The sequence below is a fragment of the Oncorhynchus gorbuscha genome, unplaced genomic scaffold (assembly GCF_021184085.1).
Source record: "Oncorhynchus gorbuscha isolate QuinsamMale2020 ecotype Even-year unplaced genomic scaffold, OgorEven_v1.0 Un_scaffold_2821, whole genome shotgun sequence".
NCBI classification, from domain to species: Eukaryota; Metazoa; Chordata; class Actinopteri; order Salmoniformes; family Salmonidae; genus Oncorhynchus; species Oncorhynchus gorbuscha.
In genome coordinates this window covers 15001-36962 of record NW_025747226.1, presented here as the reverse complement: position 1 = coordinate 36962, position 21962 = coordinate 15001, and the positions used below count along the sequence as shown (strand labels likewise).

General features: G+C 47.7%; 1 protein-coding gene across 1 annotated transcript in view; it reads left to right on the top strand.

Moving 5' to 3' along the window:
• LOC124026773 (glutamate receptor 2-like) overlaps positions 1–21962 on the top strand; it is a gene marked incomplete at its 3' end in the record, with an annotated part of 43128 nt that overhangs the window by 17722 nt on the left and 3444 nt on the right. The window contains exons 4-11 of the mRNA XM_046339516.1: positions 5093–5289; positions 10517–10570; positions 12789–12947; positions 15649–15816; positions 16068–16172; positions 18107–18214; positions 18908–19114; positions 19268–19635. Of these exons, the coding sequence (XP_046195472.1) occupies positions 5093–5289; positions 10517–10570; positions 12789–12947; positions 15649–15816; positions 16068–16172; positions 18107–18214; positions 18908–19114; positions 19268–19635 (1366 nt within the window). The remainder of the gene's footprint in view (positions 1–5092; positions 5290–10516; positions 10571–12788; positions 12948–15648; positions 15817–16067; positions 16173–18106; positions 18215–18907; positions 19115–19267; positions 19636–21962) is intronic.

The following is a 21962-nucleotide window of genomic DNA, read 5'->3' as shown; positions in this document are numbered from 1 at the left end:
AGGGTACAACGGTAGTGGGTAGTAGTATAGAGCCAGTTCAGGACACAACGGTAGTGGGTAGTAGTAGGGAGCCAGTTCAGGACACAACGGTAGTGGGTAGTAGTATAGAGCCAGTTCAGGACACAACGGTAGTGGGTAGTAGTATAGAGCCAGTTCAGGACACAACGGTAGTGGGTAGTAGTATAGAGCCAGTTCAGGACACAACGGTAGTGGGTAGTAGTATAGAGCCAGTTCAGGGTACAACGGTAGTGGGTAGTAGTATAGAGCCAGTTCAGGACACAACGGTAGTGGGTAGTAGTATAGAGCCAGTTCAGGACACAACGGTAGTGGGTAGTAGTATAGAGCCAGTTCAGGACACAACGGTAGTGGGTAGTAGTAGGGAGCCAGTTCAGGGTACAACGGTAGTGGGTAGTAGTATAGAGCCAGTTCAGGACACAACGGTAGTGGGTAGTAGTATAGAGCCAGTTCAGGACACAACGGTAGTGGGTAGTAGTATAGAGCCAGTTCAGGGTACAACGGTAGTGGGTAGTAGTATAGAGCCAGTTCAGGACACAACGGTAGTGGGTAGTAGTATAGAGCCAGTTCAGGGTACAACGGTAGTGGGTAGTAGTATAGAGCCAGTTCAGGACACAACGGTAGTGGGTAGTAGTATAGAGCCAGTTCAGGACACAACGGTAGTGGGTAGTAGTATAGAGCCAGTTCAGGGTACAACGGTAGTGGGTAGTAGTATAGAGCCAGTTCAGGACACAACGGTAGTGGGTAGTAGTATAGAGCCAGTTCAGGGTACAACGGTAGTGGGTAGTAGTATAGAGCCAGTTCAGGACACAACGGTAGTGGGTAGTAGTATAGAGCCAGTTCAGGACACAACGGTAGTGGGTAGTAGTATAGAGCCAGTTCAGGACACAACGGTAGTGGGTAGTAGTATAGAGCCAGTTCAGGACACAACGGTAGTGGGTAGTAGTATAGAGCCAGTTCAGGACACAACGGTAGTGGGTAGTAGTATAGAGCCAGTTCAGGACACAACGGTAGTGGGTAGTAGTATAGAGCCAGTTCAGGACACAACGGTAGTGGGTAGTAGTATAGAGCCAGTTCAGGACACAACGGTAGTGGGTAGTAGTATAGAGCCAGTTCAGGACACAACGGTAGTGGGTAGTAGTATAGAGCCAGTTCAGGGCACAACGGTAGTGGGTAGTAGTATAGAGCCAGTTCAGGACACAACGGTAGTGGGTAGTAGTATAGAGCCAGTTCAGGGCACAACGGTAGTGGGTAGTAGTATAGAGCCAGTTCAGGACACAACGGTAGTGGGTAGTAGTATAGAGCCAGTTCAGGACACAACGGTAGTGGGTAGTAGTATAGAGCCAGTTCAGGACACAACGGTAGTGGGTAGTAGTATAGAGCCAGTTCAGGACACAACGGTAGTGGGTAGTAGTATAGAGCCAGTTCAGGGCACAACGGTAGTGGGTAGTAGTAGGGAGCCAGTTCAGGGTACAACGGTAGTGGGTAGTAGTATAGAGCCAGTTCAGGACACAACGGTAGTGGGTAGTAGTATAGAGCCAGTTCAGGGTACAACGGTAGTGGGTAGTAGTATAGAGCCAGTTCAGGACACAACGGTAGTGGGTAGTAGTATAGAGCCAGTTCAGGACACAACGGTAGTGGGTAGTAGTAGGGAGCCAGTTCAGGACACAACGGTAGTGGGTAGTAGTATAGAGCCAGTTCAGGACACAACGGTAGTGGGTAGTAGTATAGAGCCAGTTCAGGGCACAACGGTAGTGGGTAGTAGTATAGAGCCAGTTCAGGGTACAACGGTAGTGGGTAGTAGTATAGAGCCAGTTCAGGACACAACGGTAGTGGGTAGTAGTATAGAGCCAGTTCAGGGTACAACGGTAGTGGGTAGTAGTATAGAGCCAGTTCAGGACACAACGGTAGTGGGTAGTATTATAGAGCCAGTTCAGGGTACAACGGTAGTGGGTAGTAGTATAGAGCCAGTTCAGGACACAACGGTAGTGGGTAGTAGTATAGAGCCAGTTCAGGACACAACGGTAGTGGGTAGTAGTATAGAGCCAGTTCAGGGTACAACGGTAGTGGGTAGTAGTATAGAGCCAGTTCAGGACACAACGGTAGTGGGTAGTAGTATAGAGCCAGTTCAGGGTACAACGGTAGTGGGTAGTAGTATAGAGCCAGTTCAGGACACAACGGTAGTGGGTAGTAGTATAGAGCCAGTTCAGGACACAACGGTAGTGGGTAGTAGTATAGGGAGCCAGTTCAGGACACAACGGTAGTGGGTAGTAGTATAGAGCCAGTTCAGGACACAACGGTAGTGGGTAGTAGTATAGAGCCAGTTCAGGACACAACGGTAGTGGGTAGTAGTATAGAGCCAGTTCAGGGTACAACGGTAGTGGGTAGTAGTATAGAGCCAGTTCAGGACACAACGGTAGTGGGTAGTAGTAGGGAGCCAGTTCAGGACACAACGGTAGTGGGTAGTAGTATAGAGCCAGTTCAGGACACAACGGTAGTGGGTAGTAGTATAGAGCCAGTTCAGGACACAACGGTAGTGGGTAGTAGTAGGGAGCCAGTTCAGGACACAACGGTAGTGGGTAGTAGTAGGGAGCCAGTTCAGGACACAACGGTAGTGGGTAGTAGTAGGGAGCCAGTTCAGGCGGCAAGGGACTTGAACTAATAACCTCTAACCTCTGGTCTGCCAACCGTGTGTGTGTAGTTCTGTCTAACCCCTAACCCCAGTTACCTTTCTATCCTACCATATCTCCAGTTACCTTTCTATCCTACCATGACCCCAGTTACCTTTCTATCCTACCATATCCCCAGTTACCTTTCTATCCTACCATAACCCCAGTTACCTTTCAATCCTACCATATCCCCAGTTACCTTTCAATCCTACCATAACCCCAATTACCTTTCAATCCTACCATATCCCCAGTTACCTTTCAATCCTACCATATCCCCAATTACCTTTCAATCCTACCATATCCCCAGTTACCTTTCAATCCTACCATATCCCCAGTTACCTTTCAAGCCTACCATATCCCCAGTTACCTTTCAATCCTACCAACGCCCCAGTTACCTTTCAATCCTACCATATCCCCAGTTACCTTTCAATCCTACCAACGCCCCAGTTACCTTTCAATCCTACCAACGCCCCAGTTACCTTTCAATCCTACCATGATCCTAACCCCTAATCCCAGTTACCTTTCTAACCTACCATGACCCTAACCCCTAACCCCAGTTACCTTTCAATCATACCATGATCCTAACCCGTTACCTTTATATCCTATCATGACCCTAGCCCCTAACCCCAGTTACCTTATATCCTACCACGACCCAAACCCGTTACCTTTATATCCTAGCATGACCCTAACCCCTAACCCTAGTTACCTTTCTATCCTACCATGACCCTAACCCAGTTACCTTTCTATCTTACCATGACCCGAACCACAGTTACCTTTCTATCCTACCATTGCCCTAACCCCAGTTACCTTTCTAACCTACCATGACCCTAACCCCAGTTACCTTTCTATCCTACCATGACCCTAGCCCCTAACCCCAGTTACCTTTCTATCCTACCATGACCCTAACCCCAGTTACCTTTCTATCCTACCATGACCCTAACCCCAGTTACCTTTCTAACCTACCATGACCCCAACCCCAGTTACCTTTCTATCCTACCATGACCTTAACCACAGTTACCTTTCTATCCTACCATGACCCTAACCCAGTTACCTTTATATCCTACCATGACCCTAGCCCCTAACCCCAGTTACCTTTCTAACCTACCATGACCCTAACCCCAGTTACCTTTCTATCCTACCATGACCCTAGCCCCTAACCCCAGTTACCTTTCTAACCTACCATGACCCTAGCCCCTAACCCCAGTTACCTTTCTATCCTACCATGACCCTAACCCCAGTTACCTTTCTATCCTACCATGACCCTAACCCCAGTTACCTTTCTAACCTACCATGACCCTAACCCCAGTTACCTGTATAACCTACCATGACCCTAGCCCCTAACCCCAGTTACCTTTCTAACCTACCATGACTCTAGCCCCTAACCCCAGTTACCTTTCTATCCTACCATGACCCTAACTCCAGTTACCTTTATCCTACCATGACCCTAGCCCCTAACCCCAGTTACCTTTCTATCCTACCATGACCCTAACCACAGTTACCTTTCTATCCTACCATGACCCTAACCCAGTTACCTTTATATCCTACCATGACCCTAGCCCCTAACCCCAGTTACCTTTCTAACCTACCATGACCCTAACCCCAGTTACCTTTCCATCCTACCATGACCCTAGCCCCTAACCCAGTTACCTTTATATCCTACCATGACCCTAGCCCCTAACCCCAGTTACCTTTCTAACCTACCATGACCCTAGCCCCTAACCCCAGTTACCTTTCTATCCTACCATGACCCTAGCCCCAGTTACCTTTCTAACCTACCATGACCCTAACCCCAGTTACCTTTCCATCCTACCATGACCCTAGCCCCAGTTACATTTCAATCCTACCATGACCCTAACCCCAGTTACCTTTCTATCCTACCATGACCCTAGCCCCAGTTACCTTTCTAACCTACCATGACCCTAACCCCAGTTACCTTTCTATCCTACCATGACCCTAGCCCCTAACCCCAGTTACCTTTCTAACCTACCATGACCCTAGCCCCTAACCCAGTTACCTTTATATCCTACCATGACCCTAGCCCCTAACCCCAGTTACCTTTCTAACCTACCATGACCCTAGCCCCTAACCCCAGTTACCTTTCTATCCTACCATGACCCTAGCCCCAGTTACCTTTCTAACCTACCATGACCCTAACCCCAGTTACCTTTCCATCCTACCATGACCCTAGCCCCAGTTACATTTCAATCCTACCATGACCCTAACCCCAGTTACCTTTCTATCCTACCATGACCCTAGCCCCAGTTACCTTTCCATCCTACCATGACCCTAACCCCAGTTACATTTCTATCCTACCATGACCCTAACCCCAGTTACCTTTCTATCCTACCATGACCCTAGCCCCAGTTACCTTTCTAACCTGCTGTGTGTGTATATATGTGTATGTGTAGGTCTGTCCACCCTGCAAGTGATCCTGGATACAGCAGCAGAGAGGAAGTGGATTGTAACAGCCATCAACGTAGGCAACCTGAAGGATGAGAGGAAGGACGAGGCTTATCGCTCCATGTTCCAAGACCTGGAGATACGAAAGGAGAGGAGAGTCATTCTGGACTGTGAACAAGACAAGGTTAAAGACATCATGGACCAGGTTGGTCTGTCTGTCTGTCTGTCTGTCTGTCTGTCTGTCTGTCTGTCTGTCTGTCTGTCTGTCTGTCTGTCTGTCTGTCTGTCTGTCTGTCTGTCTGTCTGTCTGTCTGTCTGTCTGTCTGTCTGTCTGTCTGTCTGTCTGTCTGTCTGTCTGTCTGTCTGTCTGTCTGTCTGTCTGTCTGTCTGTCTGTCTGTCTGTCTGTCTGTCTGTCTGTCTGTCCGTCCGTCCGTCCGTCCGTCCGTCCGTCCGTCCGTCCGTCTGTCCGTCCGTCTGTCTGTCTGTGTCTAGATTGTGAACAAGACAAGGTTAAAAGTCTAACAGGCTGACTACACCTCTCGCGTCGGGGGGTGAAGTGACTATGCATAGATAATATACAGCGAGTAGCAGCAGTAGACACAACAAGGGCAGGGGGGGTCAATGTAATAGTCTGGTGGCCATTTGATTAACTGTTCAGCAGGCTTATGGCTTGGGGGTAGAAACTGTTAAGGAGCCTTTTGGTCCTAGACCTGCCTGGCGCTCCGGTACCGCTTGCCGTGCGGTAGCAGAGAAAACAGTCTAGGACTGGTGACTGGAGTCTCTGACAATTTTATGGGCTTTCCTCTGACACCGCCTATTATTATATAGGTCCTGGATTGCAGGAAGCTTGGCCCAAGTGATGTACTGGGCTGTACGCACTACCCTCTGTAGGGCCTTCCTCTGACACCACCTATTATATAGGTCCTGGATTGCAGGAAGCTTGGCCCCAGTGATGTACTGGGCTATACGCACTACCCTCTGTAGCGCATTACGGTCAGATGCCGAGCAGTTTCCATACCAAGTGGTGATGCAACCGGTCAGGGTGCTCTCGATGGTGCAGCTGTAGAACCTTTTGAGGATCTGGGGACCCATGCCAAATCTTTTCAGTCTCCTGGGGGAGAAAAGGTTTTGTTGTGCCCTCTTCATGACTGTTTTGGTGTGTTTGGACCATGATAGTTCGTTGGTGATGTGGACACCAAGGAACTTGAAACTCTCAACCCGCTCCACTTCAGCCCCGTCGATGTTAATGGGGGCGTGTTCAGCCTGCCTTTTCCTGTAGTCTACGATCAGCTCCTTAGTCTTGCTCACATTGAGGGAGAGGTTGTTGTCCTGGCACCATACTGCCAGGTCTCTGATCTCCTCCCTATAGGCTGTGTCATCGTTGTCGGTGATCAGGCCTACCACTGTTGTGTCGTCAGCAAAGTTAATGTTGGTGTTGGAGTCATGTTTGTCCAGGCAGTCGTGGGTGAACAGGGAGTACAGGAGGGGAGTACAGGAGGGGAGTACAGGAGGGGACAAAGCACACACCCCTGAGGGGCACCATTGTTGAGGATCAGCGTGGCAGATGTTTTGTTGCCTAGTCTTACCACCTGGGGGAGGTCCGTCAGGAAATCCAGGATCCAGTTGCAGAGGGAGTTGTTTAGTCCCAGGGTCCTTAGCTTAGTGATGAGCTTCGAGGGTACTATGGTGTTGAACGCTGTAGTCAATATATAGCATTCTCACATAGGTATTCCTTTTGTCCAGCTGGGAAAGGGCCGTGTGGAGTGCGATTGAGATTGCGTCATATGTGGATCTGTTGGAGCGGTATGCGAATTGGAGTGGGTCTAGGATATCCGGGATGATGGTGTGGATGTGAGCCATGACCAGCCTTTCAAAGCACTTCATGGCTACCGACGTGAGCGCTACGGGTCGGTAGTCATATAGGCAGGTTACCTTCCTTGGGCACAGGGACAGGGTGGTCTGCTTGAAACATGTTCGTATTACAGACTCAGACAGGGAGAGGTTTTAAATGTCAGTGAAGACACTTGCCAGTGGGTCAGTGCATGCTTTGAGTACGCGTCCTGGTAATCCATCTGGCCCCGCGGCTTTGTGAATGTTGACCTGTTTAAAGGTCTTCCTCACATCGGTTACCGAGTGCGTTATCACACAGTCATCCAGAACAGCTGGTGCTCTTTTTTAGTCTGTAATAGTTTGCCCTGTCACATCTGACGAGCATCAGAGCCGGTGTAGTAGGATTCAATCTGAATCCTGTATTGACGTGTTGCTTGTTTGATGGTTCGTCAGGATTTCTTATAGGCGTCTGGATTAGTGCCCCGCTCCTTGAAAGCGGCAGCTCTAGCCTTTAGCTCGATGTGGATGTTGCCTGTAATCCATGGGTTCTGGTTGGGATATGTACCTCAAGAGGCTGAAGAAATTTGGCTTGTCACCCAAAACCCTGACAAATTTTTACAGATGCACAATCGAGAGCATCCTGTCGGGCTGTATCACAGCCTGGTACGACAACTGCACCACCCTCAACTGCAGGGCTCTCCAGAGGGTAGTGCGATCTGCCCAACACATCATCGGGTACAAGCTAACTGCCATCCAGGACACAGCACCTGATGTCACAGGTGAACCCTAACCCTAACCTAACCCAGGAAGGCCAAAAAGATCATCAAGGTCAACAACCACCCGATCCACTGCCTGTTCCTGTGGCTATGGAACCCTGACCTGTTCACCGGAGGTGCTACCTGTCCCAGACCTGCTGTTTTCAACTCTCTAGAGACAGCAGGAGCGGTAGAGATACTCTGAATGATCGGCTATGAAAAGCCAACTGACATTTACTCCTGAGGTGCTGACTTGCTGCACCCTCGACAACTACTGTGATTATTATTATTGGACCCTGCTGGTCATTTATGAACATTTGAACATTTGGCCATGTTCTGTTATAATCTTCACCCGGCACAGCCAGAAGAGGACTGGCCACCCCTCATAGCCTGGTTCCTCTCTAGGTTTCTTCCTAGGTTCTGGCCTTTCTAGGGAGTTGTTCCTAGCCACCGTGCTTCTACACCTGCATTGCTTGCTGTTGGGGTTTTAGCCTGGGTTTCTGTACAGCACTTTGTGACATTGGCTGATGTAAGAAGGGCTTTATAAATAAATTTGATTGACTGACTACCTGTTCACCCTGCTTCCATCCAGAATATGAGGTCAGTACAGGGGCATTAAAGCTGGGACAGAGAGATTGAAAAACAGTTTCTATCTCAAGGCCATCAGACTGCTAAACAGCCATCACTAACTCAGAGGCTGCTGCCTACATTGAGGCCCAATCACTGGCCACTTTAAGGGTTAATTCCACACGGTCAAGGTTAGACTTGCACAGATCGGGAGGACCTCAGGAACGTTCCTGTGGTTGAATTGTGCCACTGTCACCCAAAAGCACCTCAGGCATCATTTTGGGCCTTGTGCTAAGACTTTTCTGGATGTCAATATCTTACCCCAAAAACATCAGACACAGCTGCTCTTCGCGTATGTGGCTCTTTATATGCCCCCCAACTATAATCTCGATATATATTACATTCAGACTACACAGTGATACATAACATTACCTAGATGGAATTTGCAAGTCTTCCAAAAAGGCCAAAAAAACTCCAGATAAAAATCATGTTTTCTAATATGTAGCGGTTCATGAGGGTTGCCTAATCACACATGAACACTTTGACAGATGTTTTTAACTCTTCCAACAGCCCCTATGTCTGTCACAGGAAGCTGAACGTAAACGCATGTCCTCGTTGGGGCTGTTGCAGAATCCCGAGTTTCACGTCTTTACGTTAAGAACAGACTGATTTACTGAGGGTTGAATGCAGGGTTTTTCACTAACTGTAGGCTGTGATATCCAAACCACTTTTAGGGTGAATTTAAACAATGACACTTTAATAATGTTTGCATATCTTACATTACTCATATCATATGTTTAGTGAGGAGAACAATTATTTGATACTCTGCCGATTTGCAGGTTTTCCCACTTACAAAGCAAGTAGAGGTCTGTAATTTTCATCATAGGTACACTTCAACTGTGAGAGACGGAAATCACATTGTATGATTTTTAAGTAATTAATTTGCATTTTATTGCATGACATAAGTATATGATCACCTACCAACCAGTAACAATTCCAGCTCTCATAGACCTGTTAGTTTTTCTTTAAGATGCCCTCCTGTTCTCCACTCATTACCTGTATTAACTGCACCTGTTTGAACTGTCCTATATTGGGTTCTATTGGGATCCATTGGGTTCTATTGGGATCCATTGGGTTCTATAGGGATCCATTGGGTTCTATAGGGATCCATTGGGTTCCATAGGGATACATTGGGTTCTATAGGTATCCATTGGGTTCTATAGGGATCCATTGGGTTCTATTGGGATCCATTGGTTTCTATTGGGATCCATTGGGTTCTATAGGGATCCATTGGGATCCATTGGGTTCCTTAGGGATCCATTGGGTTCCTTAGGGATCCATTGGGTTCTATAGGGATCCATTAGATTCTATTGGGATCCATTGGGTTCTATTGGGATCCATTGGGTTCTATTGGGATCCATTGGGTTCTATAGGGATCCATTGGGTTCTATTGGGATCCATTGGGTTCTATAGGGATCCATTGAGTTCTATTGGGATCCATTGAGTTCTATTGGGATCCATTGAGTTCTATTGAGATCCATTGAGTTATATAGGGATCCATTGAGTTCTATATTGAGATCCATTTAGTTCTATAGGGATCCATTGAGTTCTATTGGGATCCATTGGGCTCTAATGGGATCCATTGGATTCTATTGGGATCCATTGAGTACTATTGGAATCCATTCAATTATATTGGGATCAATTTAGTTCTCTTGGGATCCATTGAGTTCTATTGAATATTGTCTGTTGACTGTATTAGGTACAGTATAAGGTAAAGGGTATTTGTGACATTGGGCTCTACTGGGATCCATTGAGTTCAATTGAATATTGTCTGTTGACTGTATTAGGTACAGTATAAGGTAAAGGGTATTTGTGACATTGGGCTCTACTGGGATCCATTGTCTGTTGACTGTATTAGGTACAGTATAAGGTAAGGGTATTTGTGACATTGGGCTCTACTGGGATCCATTGTCTGTTGACTGTATTAGGTACAGTATAAGGTAAGGGTATTTTTGACATTGTTTTAGAGTATATTGATTGATGTGTGCTTTAATCAATTTCATAGGTAATGTACAAAACGTCTGTGTTTATCCCTTCCTAATATGGTATTGTTTTACGTAATATTGTTTTATATAATATTGTTTTATGTAATATTGTTTTATATAATATTGTTTTATATAATATTGTTTTCTGTAATATTGTTTTATAAGATATTGTTTTATGTAATATTGTTTTATATAATATTGTTTTACATTATATTGTTTTTTGTGTTCCTGCAGGTCATCACCATTGGCCGACATGTTAAAGGATATCATTACATCATCGCTAACCTGGTATGATACCTGCTACCTCTCATATTTCTACATAACTTGTACTGACATCACACATAGCCTGGTACTAACCTGGTATGATCCCTGGTCCTAACCTGGTATGATCCCTGGTACTAACCTGGTACTAACCTGGTATGATCCCTGGTACTAACCTGGTATGATCCCTGGTCCTAACCTGGTATGATCCCTGGTCCTAACCTGGTATGATCCCTGGTCCTAACCTGGTACTAACCTGGTATGATCCCTGGTACTAACCTGGTATGATACCTGGTACTAACCTGGTATGATCCCTGGTCCTAACCTGGTACTAACCTGGTATGATCCCTGGTACTAACCTGGTATGATCCCTGGTACTAACCTGGTATGATCCCTGGTACTAACCTGGTATGATCCCTGGTACTAACCTGGTATGATACCTGCTACCTCTCATATTTCTACATAACTTGTACTGACATCACACATAGCCTGGTACTAACCTGGTATGATCCCTGGTCCTAACCTGGTATGATCCCTGGTCCTAACCTGGTACTAACCTGGTATGATCCCTGGTACTAACCTGGTATGATCCCTTGTACTAACCTGGTATGATACCTGGTACTAACCTGGTATGATCCCTGGTCCTAACCTGGTACTAACCTGGTATGATCCCTGGTACTAACCTGGTATGATCCCTGGTCCTAACCTGGTACTAACCTGGTACTAACCTGGTATGATCCTGGTCTCTAACCTGGTATGATCCCTAGCCTGGTACTAACCTGGTATGATCCTGGTCCTAACCTGGTATGATCCCTGGTCCTAACCTGGTATGATCCCTGGTACTAACCTGGTATGATCCCTGGTACTAACCTGGTATGATCCCTGGTACTAACCTGGTATGATAACCCTGGTATGATCCCTGGTACTAACCTGGTACTAACCTGGTATGATCCCTGGTACTAACCTGGTATGATCCCTGGTCCTAACCTGGTACAAACCTGGTATGATCCCTGGTACTAACCTGGTATGATCCCTGGTACTAACCTGGTATGATCCCTGGTACTAACCTGGTATGATCCCTGGTACTAACCTGGTATGATACCTGGTACTAACCTGGTATGATCCCTGGTACTAACCTGGTATGATCCCTTGTACTAACCTGGTATGATACCTGGTACTAACCTGGTATGATCCCTGGTCCTAACCTGGTACTAACCTGGTATGATCCCTGGTACTAACCTGGTATGATCCCTGGTACTAACCTGGTATGATCCCTGGTACTAACCTGGTATGATCCCTGGTACTAACCTGGTATGATACCTGCTACCTCTCATATTTCTACATAACTTGTACTGACATCACACATAGCCTGGTACTAACCTGGTATGATCCCTGGTCCTAACCTGGTATGATCCCTGGTCCTAACCTGGTATGATCCCTGGTACTAACCTGGTATGATCCCTGGTACTAACCTGGTATGATCCCTGGTACTAACCTGGTACGATACCTGGTACTAACCTGGTATGATCCCTGGTACTAACCTGGTACTAACCTGGTATGATCCCTGGTACTAACCTGGTATGATCCCTGGTCCTAACCTGGTACAAACCTGGTATGATCCCTGGTACTAACCTGGTATGATCCCTGGTACTAACCTGGTATGATCCCTGGTACTAACCTGGTATGATACCTGGTACTAACCTGGTATGATCCCTGGTACTAACCTGGTACTAACCCGGTATGATCCCTGGTACTAACCTGGTATGATCCCTGGTACTAACCTGGTATGATCCCTGGTACTAACCTGGTATGATCCCTGGTACTAACCTGGTATGATACCTGGTACTAACCTAGTATGATCCTGGTACTAACCTAGTATGATACCTGGTACTAACCTAGTATGATACCTGGTACTAACCTGGTATGATCCCTGGTACTAACCTGGTATGATCCCTGGTACTAACCTGGTATGATCCCTGGTACTAACCTAGTATGATCCCTGGTACTAACCTGGTATGATCCCTGATACCTGGTATGATCCCTCCTCTCATATTACTACATAACTGGTAATGACATCACATATAGCCTGGTACTAACCTGGTATGATCCCTAACTCAGTGTGTGTGTGTGTGTGTGTGTGTGTGTGTGTGTGTGTGTGTGTGTGTGTGTGTGTGTGTGTGTGTGTGTGTGTGTGTGTGTGTGTGTGTGTGTGTGTGTGTGTGTGTGTGTGTGTGTGTGTGTCCAGGGCTTCGTTGATGGTGACCTGTCTAAGATCCAGTATGGGGGAGCCAATGTGTCGGGTTTCCAGATTGTTGACTTTGAGGAGCCACTCGTCTCCAAGTTCGACCAGAGATGGGAAGCACTGGAGGAGAAAGAGTACCCTGGTGCTGACAGCAGGATCAGGGTAGTACCCCTAACCTCTAACCCCTAACCCCTACCCTAACCCTGGTGCTGACAGCAGGATCAGGGTAGTACCCCTAACCTCTAACCCCTAACTCCTACCCTAACCCTGGTGCTGACAGCAGGATCAGGGTAGCACCTCTAACCTCTAACCCCTAACTCCTACCCTAACCCTGGTGCTGAACAAGATCAGGGTAGCACCTAACTCCCCCTACCCTAACCCTGGTGCTGACAGCAGGATCAGGGTAGTACCCCTAACCTCTAACCCCTAACCCCTACCCTAACCCTGGTGCTGACAGCAGGATCAGGGTAGCACCTCTAACCTCTAACCCCTACCCTAACCCTGGTGCTGACAGCAGGATCAGGGTAGTACCCCTAACCTCTAACCCCTAACCCCTACCCTAACCCTGGTGCTGACAGCAGGATCAGGGTAGTACCCCTAACCTCTAACCCCTAACCCCTACCCTAACCCTGGTGCTGACAGCAGGATCAGGGTAGTACCCCTAACCTCTAACCCCTAACCCTACCCTAACCCTGGTGCTGACAGCAGGATCAGGGTAGTACCCCTAACCTCTAACCCCTAACCCCTACCCTAACCCTGGTGCTGACAGCAGGATCAGGGTAGTAGCCCTAACCTCTAACCTCTAATCCCTACCCTAACCCTGGTGCTGACAGCTGGACAGCAGGACCTAACCTCTCCTTAACCCTGGTGCTGACAGCAGGATCAGGGTAGCACCCCTAACCTCTAACCCCTAACCCCAGGGTAACCCTGGTGCTGACAGCAGGATCACCGGGACCAACCTCTAACCCCTAACCCCTACCCTAACCCTGTATGCACAGCAGGACTGTAAGTAGCCCTAACCTCTAACCTCTAATCCCTACCCTAACCCTCTGTGCTGAAATGGCATATATTATTATTATTATATTATTATCAGGGTAGTAGCCCGCTAACGCCAACCCCTAACTCCCACCCTAACCCATGACTGTGCTGATAAAAGCAGGATATTATTATTATTATATTATTATCAGGGTAGTAGCCCTAACCTCTAACCCCTAACTCCTACCCTAACCCTGGTGCCGACAGTAGGATCAGGGTAGTACCCCTAACCTCTAACCCCTAACCCCTACCCTAACCCTGGTGCTGACAGCAGGATCAGGGTAGTACCCCTAACCTCTAACCCCTAACTCCTACCCTAACCCTGGTGCCGACAGTAGGATCAGGGTAGTACCCCTAACCTCTAACCCCTAACTCCTACCCTAACCCTGGTGCTGACAGCAGGATCAGGGTAGTACCCCTAACCTCTAACCCCTAACCCCTACCCTAACCCTCTAGTGCTGACAGCAGGATCAGGGTAGTACCCCTAACCTCTAACCCCCAACCTCTAACCCTAATCCCTACCCTACCCTAACCCCTACCCTAACCCTGGTGCTGACAGCAGGATCAGGGTAGTACCCCTAACCTCTAACCCCTCCCCTACCCTAACCCTGGTGCTGACAGCAGGATCAGGGTAGTACCCCTAACCCCCAACCTCTAACCTCTAACCCTAATCCCTACCCTAACCCTGGTGCTGACAGCAGGATCAGGGTAGTACCCCTAACCTCTAACCTCTAACCCCTAACTCCTACCCTAACCCTGGTGCTGACAGCAGGATCAGGGTAGTACCCCTAACCCCTAACCTCTAACCCCTACCCTAACCCTGGTGCTGACAGCAGGATCAGGGTAGTACCACCTCTAACCTCTAACCCTTGACCCCTACCCTAACCCTTGACACCTTCCCTAACCCTGGAGCTGACAGCAGGATCAGGGTAGTACCACCTCTAATCTCATACCCTTGACCCCTACCCTAACCCTTGACCCCGACCCTAACCCTGGAGCTGACAGCAGGATCAGAGTACCACCTCTAATCTCTAACCCTAACCCATGACCCCTACCCTAACCCTTGACCCCTACCCTAACCTTGGAGCTGACAGCAGGATCAGGGTAGTACCACCTCTAATCTCATACCCTTGACCCCTACCCTAACCCTTGACCCCGACCCTAACCCTGGAGCTGACAGCAGGATCAGAGTACCACCTCTAATCTCTAACCCTAACCCATGACCCCTACCCTAACCCTTGACCCCTACCCTAACCTTGGAGCTGACAGCAGGATCAGGGTAGTACCACCTCTAATCTCATACCCTTGACCCCTACCCTAACCCTGGTGCTGAAAGAAGGATCAGGCTACAACCTCTAATCTCTAACCCTAACCCATGACCCCTACCCTAACCCTAACCCTGGTGCTGACAGCAGGATCAGGGTAGTACCACCTCTAATCTCTAACCCTAACCCATGACCCCTAACCCCTACCCTAACCCTGGTGCTGACAGAAGGACTACGACCTCTAACTAAATTGCAGATACTGAAGTGATGATTTGTTCAGTCACTTGCATGAACACAGAAATGGGTTATTAGAACCGCATATCAGCACATCTCTCAATAACTCTCCATTTCTCTCTCCCGCTATCTCTCTCTCTCTCTCTCTCTCTCTCTCTCTCTCTCTCTCTCTCTCTCTCTCTCTCTCTCTCTCTCTCTCTCTCTCTCTCTCTCTCTCTCTCTCTCTCCACATCTTTCAATATATCGTCATCTCTCGATCTCTTTCTCTCTCCCCATCTCTGAATATCTCTCCATTTCTCTCTCCCGCTATCTCTCTCTCTCTCTCTCAGTACACATCAGCTCTGACTTATGATGCGGTCCAGGTTATGACTGAAGCGTTCCGGACACTCACCAAGCAGCGGATCGATTTCAGTCGTCGTGGCAATAACGGAGACTGTCTGGCCAATCCAGCAGTGCCCTGGTCTCAGGGGATGGAGATAGAACGCGCTCTCAAACAGGTTACCATAGAAACAGATTTTAGCGTGTTTTTAGGGTCGTCAATGATCTTGTGTGTTGTGTAATTTTAAATGGATGTGGTAAAATACTGGGTATTTGTGGTGTGTGTGTGTGTGTGTGTGTGTGTGTGTGTGTGTGTGTGTGTGTGTGTGTGTGTGTGTGTGTGTGTGTGTGTGTGTGTGTGTGTGTGTGTGTGTGTGTGTGTGTGTGTGTGTGTGTGTGTGTGTGTGTGTGTGTGTGTGTGTGTGTGTAGGTGCGTGTGGATGGGCTGACAGGTAATATCCAGTTTGACCAGTATGGTAAAAGAGTCAACTACTCCGTCAACGTGATGGAACTGAAGAACACTGGACCAGTTAAGGTACAGCCAATCAGCATTTACCAGCACACTTACTTCCTTACAATGAGCCAATTAACATTCACCCGCCTATTCACTTCCTTACAATCAGTCAATCAGCATTGTCCGGACCTCTGGCAGTCTCTATGGGGTGCCACAGGGTTCAATTCTCAGGCCGACTCTCTTCTCTGTATACATCAATGATGTTGCTCTTGCTGCTGGTGAGTCTCTGATCCACCTCTACGCAGACGACACCATTCTGTATACTTCTGGCCCTTCTTTGGACACTGTGTTAACAACCCTCCAGGCAAGCTTCAATGCTATACAACTCTACTTCCGTGGCCTCCAATTGCTTTTAAATGCTAGTAAAACTAAATGCATGCTCTTCAACCGATTGTTGCCCGAACCCGCCTGCCTGACCAGCATCACCACTCTGGACGGTTCTGACTTAGAATATGTGGACAACTACAAATACCTAGCTGTCTGGTTAGACTGTAAACTCTCCTTCCAGATTCACATTAAGCATCTCCATTCCAAAATTAAATCTAGAATTGGCTTCCTATTTCGTAACAAAGCATCATTCACTCATGCTGCCAAAAATTCCCTCGTAAAACTGACTATCCTACCGATCCTTGACTTCTGCGATGTAATTTATAAAATAGCCTCCAACACTTTACTCAGCAAGTTGGATGCAGTCTATCACAGTGCGATCCGTTTCGTCACCTAAGCCCCATATACTACCTACCACTGTTACCTGTATGCTCTCGTTGGCTGGCCCTCGATTCATACTTGTCTCCAAACCCACTGGCTCCAGGTCAACTATAAGTATTTGCTAGGTAAAGCTCCGCCTTATCTCAGCTCACTGGTCACGATAACAACATAGCACGCACTCCAGCAGGTATATCTCACTGGTCATCCCCCAAAGCCAAAACCTACTTTGGGTGCCTTTCCTTCCAGTTCTCTGCTGCCAATGACTGGAACGAATTGCAAAAATGAATTCAAACCAAGAGAAAGTCCTGTTGTAGCGTACCTCTGAATTCCAGAAAAAACTGCTGTATCTAAAGCCTCCTGGAAGTCAACCCGAGTCGGTATCTAAAGCCTCCTGGAAGTCAACCCGAGTCGGTATCTAAAGCCTCCTGGAGGTCAACCCGAGTCGGTATCTAAAGACTCCTGGAAGTCAACCCGAGTCGGTATCTAAAGCCTCCTGGAAGTCAACCCGAGTCGGTATCTAAAGCCTCCTGGAAGTCAACTCGTTGGGCTAGCTTTGTGTTTCCACTGCCTCCAGAATAGAAATGATGTCATGTTGCTAGTTTGCCAATGTGACTGTGCAGCTAGCTTCGCTACAACTAGCTAGCAAGATGCTGAAAAAATAATTTACCCTCACTATGCTGTAACTAACATTACCCCATACTCCCCATGCTAGCTAGCTGAACATTTAGCTTCATCGCTAGCATAACAGGAGAGTTAGCTAGCTTAATATCCAACCTTGCTTGCCATGGCCACAGCTAGCCAAATGTTTAGCTTGCTAGCTAGCTAAACGGTTAGCGTCATCGCTAGCATAGCTAGCTAGATTCCTAACCTTAGGATTGGCTATTAGCTAGCAGCCTGACCAAACACATCAGAGGACAGGCTTTCAATCCCTGCTCGCTTATATTAGCTAGCTAGCGTGTTTCAACTCTGAATTGCAAGCTAACATTTGATGGCTGAATGTTGTCAAACTTTTATTGTGTAGTGCAAAATTAAAGTATCCAACTATGCTGGTAATTCTTGTCATGTCTGACGAGTGCAGTAGGGTCCTACTTGTCCATGTGCTAACAGCAACAAACCTAGAAGAGATAAACGTGGAAACATCCAGCGGAGCTTCTCATTAGCTAGCTAACGTTAGCTATATTATAGTTATAAAGCATTATGATTACTGTTTTGAAATAACATATATTTCATAATATGTGTGTTTTCAGATTGGCTACTGGAATGAAGTGGACAAGATGGTGGTGACTAAACTAGACATCTTCCCCAACGACACTAATGGGATGGAGAACAAGACTGTTATCGTCACAACTATCCTGGTAACAATGTGGTGAAGGGTGGTGGGTGGTGAAGGGTGGTGAAGGATGGTGGGTGGTGGGTGGTGAAGGATGGTGGGTGGTGAAGGTGGTGGGTGGTGAAGGATGGTGGGTGGTGGGTGGTGAAGAATGGTGGGTGGTGAAGGATGGTGGGTGGTGAAGGATGGTGGGTGGTGGGTGGTGAAGGATGGTGGTTGGTGGGTGGTGAAGGATGGTGGGTGGTGAAGGGTGGTGGGTGGTGAAGGATGGTGGGTGGTGGGTGGTGAAGGGTGGTGGGTGGTGAAGGATGGTGGGTGGTGGGTGGTGAAGAATGGTGGGTGGTGAAGGATGGTGGGTGGTGAAGGATGGTGGGTGGTGGGTGGTGAAGGATGGTGGGTGGTGAAGGATGGTGGGTGGTGAAGGGTGGTGGGTGTTGAAGGATGGTGGGTGGTGAAGGATGGTGGGTGGTGAAGGATGGTGGGTGGTGAAGGATGGTGGGTGGTGAAGGATGGTGGGTGGTGAAGGGTGGTGGGTGGTTGTTCAAATGACACAAAATATGGTCATCTTTAAAGACATCCTGGTAAAAGTGTGTGTGTGTGTGTGTGTGTGTGTGTGTGTGTGTGTGTGTGTGTGTGTGTGTGTGTGTGTGTGTGTGTGTGTGTGTGTGTGTGTGTGTGTGTGTGTGTGTGTGTGTGTGTGTGTGTGTGTGTTTTGCAGGAAGCCCCATACGTGATGCTAAAGAAGAATGCTGAGTTGTTCCTAGACAACGACCGTTACGAAGGCTACTGCGTCGACCTGGCAGCAGAGATCGCTAAGCACTGTGGGATACGCTACCAGCTAAGGATTGTGGGAGATGGAAAGTACGGAGCTCGAGACGCTGAAACCAAGATCTGGAACGGGATGGTTGGAGAGCTGGTGTACGGGGTAAGAACCCTGACCTCTGACCTTTGATCTCTGTTGTTATTATGAAATTAGAACCTGAGGACACAAGAACTAAGTGTAACTCTCTGCCTCCCCTCTCCCCCTCCTCCCCTCTCCTCCTCCTTCTCCTCCTCCTCCCCTCCCCCCACCCTGTAGAAAGCAGACATAGCCGTAGCCCCTCTCACTATCACCCTGGTCCGAGAGGAGGTGATCGACTTCTCCAAGCCATTCATGTCTTTGGGCATCTCCATCATGATCAAGAAGCCCCAGAAGTCTAAACCAGGGGTTTTCTCCTTCCTGGACCCGCTGGCCTATGAGATCTGGATGTGTATAGTGTTTGCCTACATCGGTGTGAGCGTGGTGCTGTTCCTGGTGAGCCGGTTCAGCCCGTATGAATGGCACATGGAGGAGTATGAGGATGGCCAGCTGCCCACCAGCGAGTCCTCTAATGAGTTTGGGATCTTTAACTCTCTGTGGTTCTCTCTAGGAGCCTTTATGCAGCAAGGCTGTGATATCTCCCCAAGGTTGGTGTACTGTTGCTAGGTAACGTGGCTCGCTGTGTTGGCAGCCCCCCTTCCTCCTGGAGCTGGTGTTTATATGCTGACCTCACTTCCTGCTGCTTACGCTAACCCTGACCTCTGACCTCTAGCCGCTAGCTTTAACCCCGACCTCTGGCTTCTAGCCTCTGGCTTCTAGCTCTAATGCTCACTGAATCTGATTTATAATGCTAACTAATTATAGCCATTAGCTCTAATCCTCACTGAATCTAGCTACTAGTTATAATGCTAACTAATTATAGCCATTAGCCCGAAACCTAACTGATTCTAGCTGCTAGCCCTAATGCTAACTGATTCTAGCTGCTACACCGAATGCTAACTAATTATAGCTGCTAGCTCTAATGCTCACTGATTCTAGCTGCTAGCCCTCATGCTAACTAATTCTAGCTGCTACCCCGAATGCTAACTAATTATAGCCATTAGCTCTAATGCTCACTGATTCTAGCCTCTAGCTTTAATTCTAACTGATTCTAGCTGCTAGCCCTAATGCTAACTGATTCTAGCTGCTACACCGAATGTTAACTGATTCTAGCTGCTACCCCGAATGCTAACTAATTATAGCCATTAGCTCTAATGCTCACTGATTCTAGCCTCTAGCTTTAATTCTAACTGATTCTAGCTGCTAGCCCTAATGCTAACTGATTCTAGCTGCTACCCCGAATGCTAACTAATTATAGCCATTAGCTCTAATGCTCACTGATTCTAGCCTCTAGCTTTAATTCTAACTGATTCTAGCTGCTACACCGAATGCTAACTAATTATAGCCATTAGCTCTAATGCTCACTGATTCTAGCCTCTAGCTCTAATGCTTACTGAATCTAGCTACTACACCTAATGCTAACTGATTCTAGCTGCTACCCCTAATGCTAACTAATTAAATCAAATCAAATCAAATTTTATTTGTCACATACACATGGTTAGCAGATGTTAATGCGAGTGTAGCGAAATGCTTGTGCTTCTAGTTCCGACAATGCAGTGATAACCAACAAGTAATCTAACTAACAATTCCAAAACTACTGTCTTATACACAGTGTAAGGGGATAAGGAACATGTACATAAGGATATATGAATGAGTGATTGTACAGAGCAGCATACAGTAGATGGTATCGAGTACAGTATATACATATGAGATGAGTGTGTAGACAAAGTAAACAAAGTGGCATAGTTAAAGTGGCTAGTGATACATGTGTTACATAAGGATGCAGTCGATGATGTAGAGTACAGTATATACATATGCATATGAGATGAATAATGTAGGGTAAGTAACATTATATAAGGTAGCATTGTTTAAAGTGGCTAGTGATATATTTACATCATTTCCCATCAATTCCCATTATTAAAATGGCTGGAGTTGGGTCAGTGTCAATGACAGTGTGTTGGCAGCAGCCACTCAGTGTTAGTGGTGGCTGTTTAACAGTCTGATGGCCTTGAGATAGAAGCTGTTTTTCAGTCTCTCGGTCCCAGCTTTGATGCACCTGTACTGACCTCGCCTTCTGGATGATAGCGGGGTGAACAGGCAGTGGTTCGGGTGGTTGATGTCCTTGATGATCTTTATGGCCTTCCTGTAACAACGGGTGGTGTAGGTGTCCTGGAGGGCAGGTAGTTTGCCCCCGGTGATGCGTTGTGCAGTCCTCACTACCCTCTGGAGAGCCTTACGGTTGAGGGCGGAGCAGTTGCCGTACCAGGCGGTGATACAGCCCGCCAGGATGCTCTCGATTGTGCATCTGTAGAAGTTTGTGAGTGCTTTTGGTGACAAGCCAAATTTCTTCAGCCTCCTGAGGTTGAATAGGCGCTGCTGCGCGCTTCTTCACGACGCTGTCAGTGTGAGTGGACCAATTCAGTTTGTCTGTGATGTGTATGCCGAGGAACTTAAAACTAGCTACCCTCTCCACTACTGTTCCATCGATGTGGATAGGGGGTGTTCCCTCTGCTGTTTCCTGAAGTCCACAATCATCTCCTTAGTTTTGTTGACGTTGAGTGTGAGGTTATTTTCCTGACACCACACTCCGAGGGCCCTCACCTCCTCCCTGTAGGCCGTCTCGTCGTTGTTGGTAATCAAGCCTACCACTGTTGTGTCGTCCGCAAACTTGATGATTGAGTTGGAGGCGTGCGTGGCCACGCAGTCGTGGGTGAACAGGGAGTACAGGAGAGGGCTCAGAACGCACCCTTGTGGGGCCCCGTGTTGAGGATCAGCGGGGAGGAGATGTTGTTGCCTACCCTCACCACCTGGGGCGGCCCGTCAGGAAGTCCAGTACCCAGTTGCACAGGGCGGGGTCGAGACCCAGGGTCTCGAG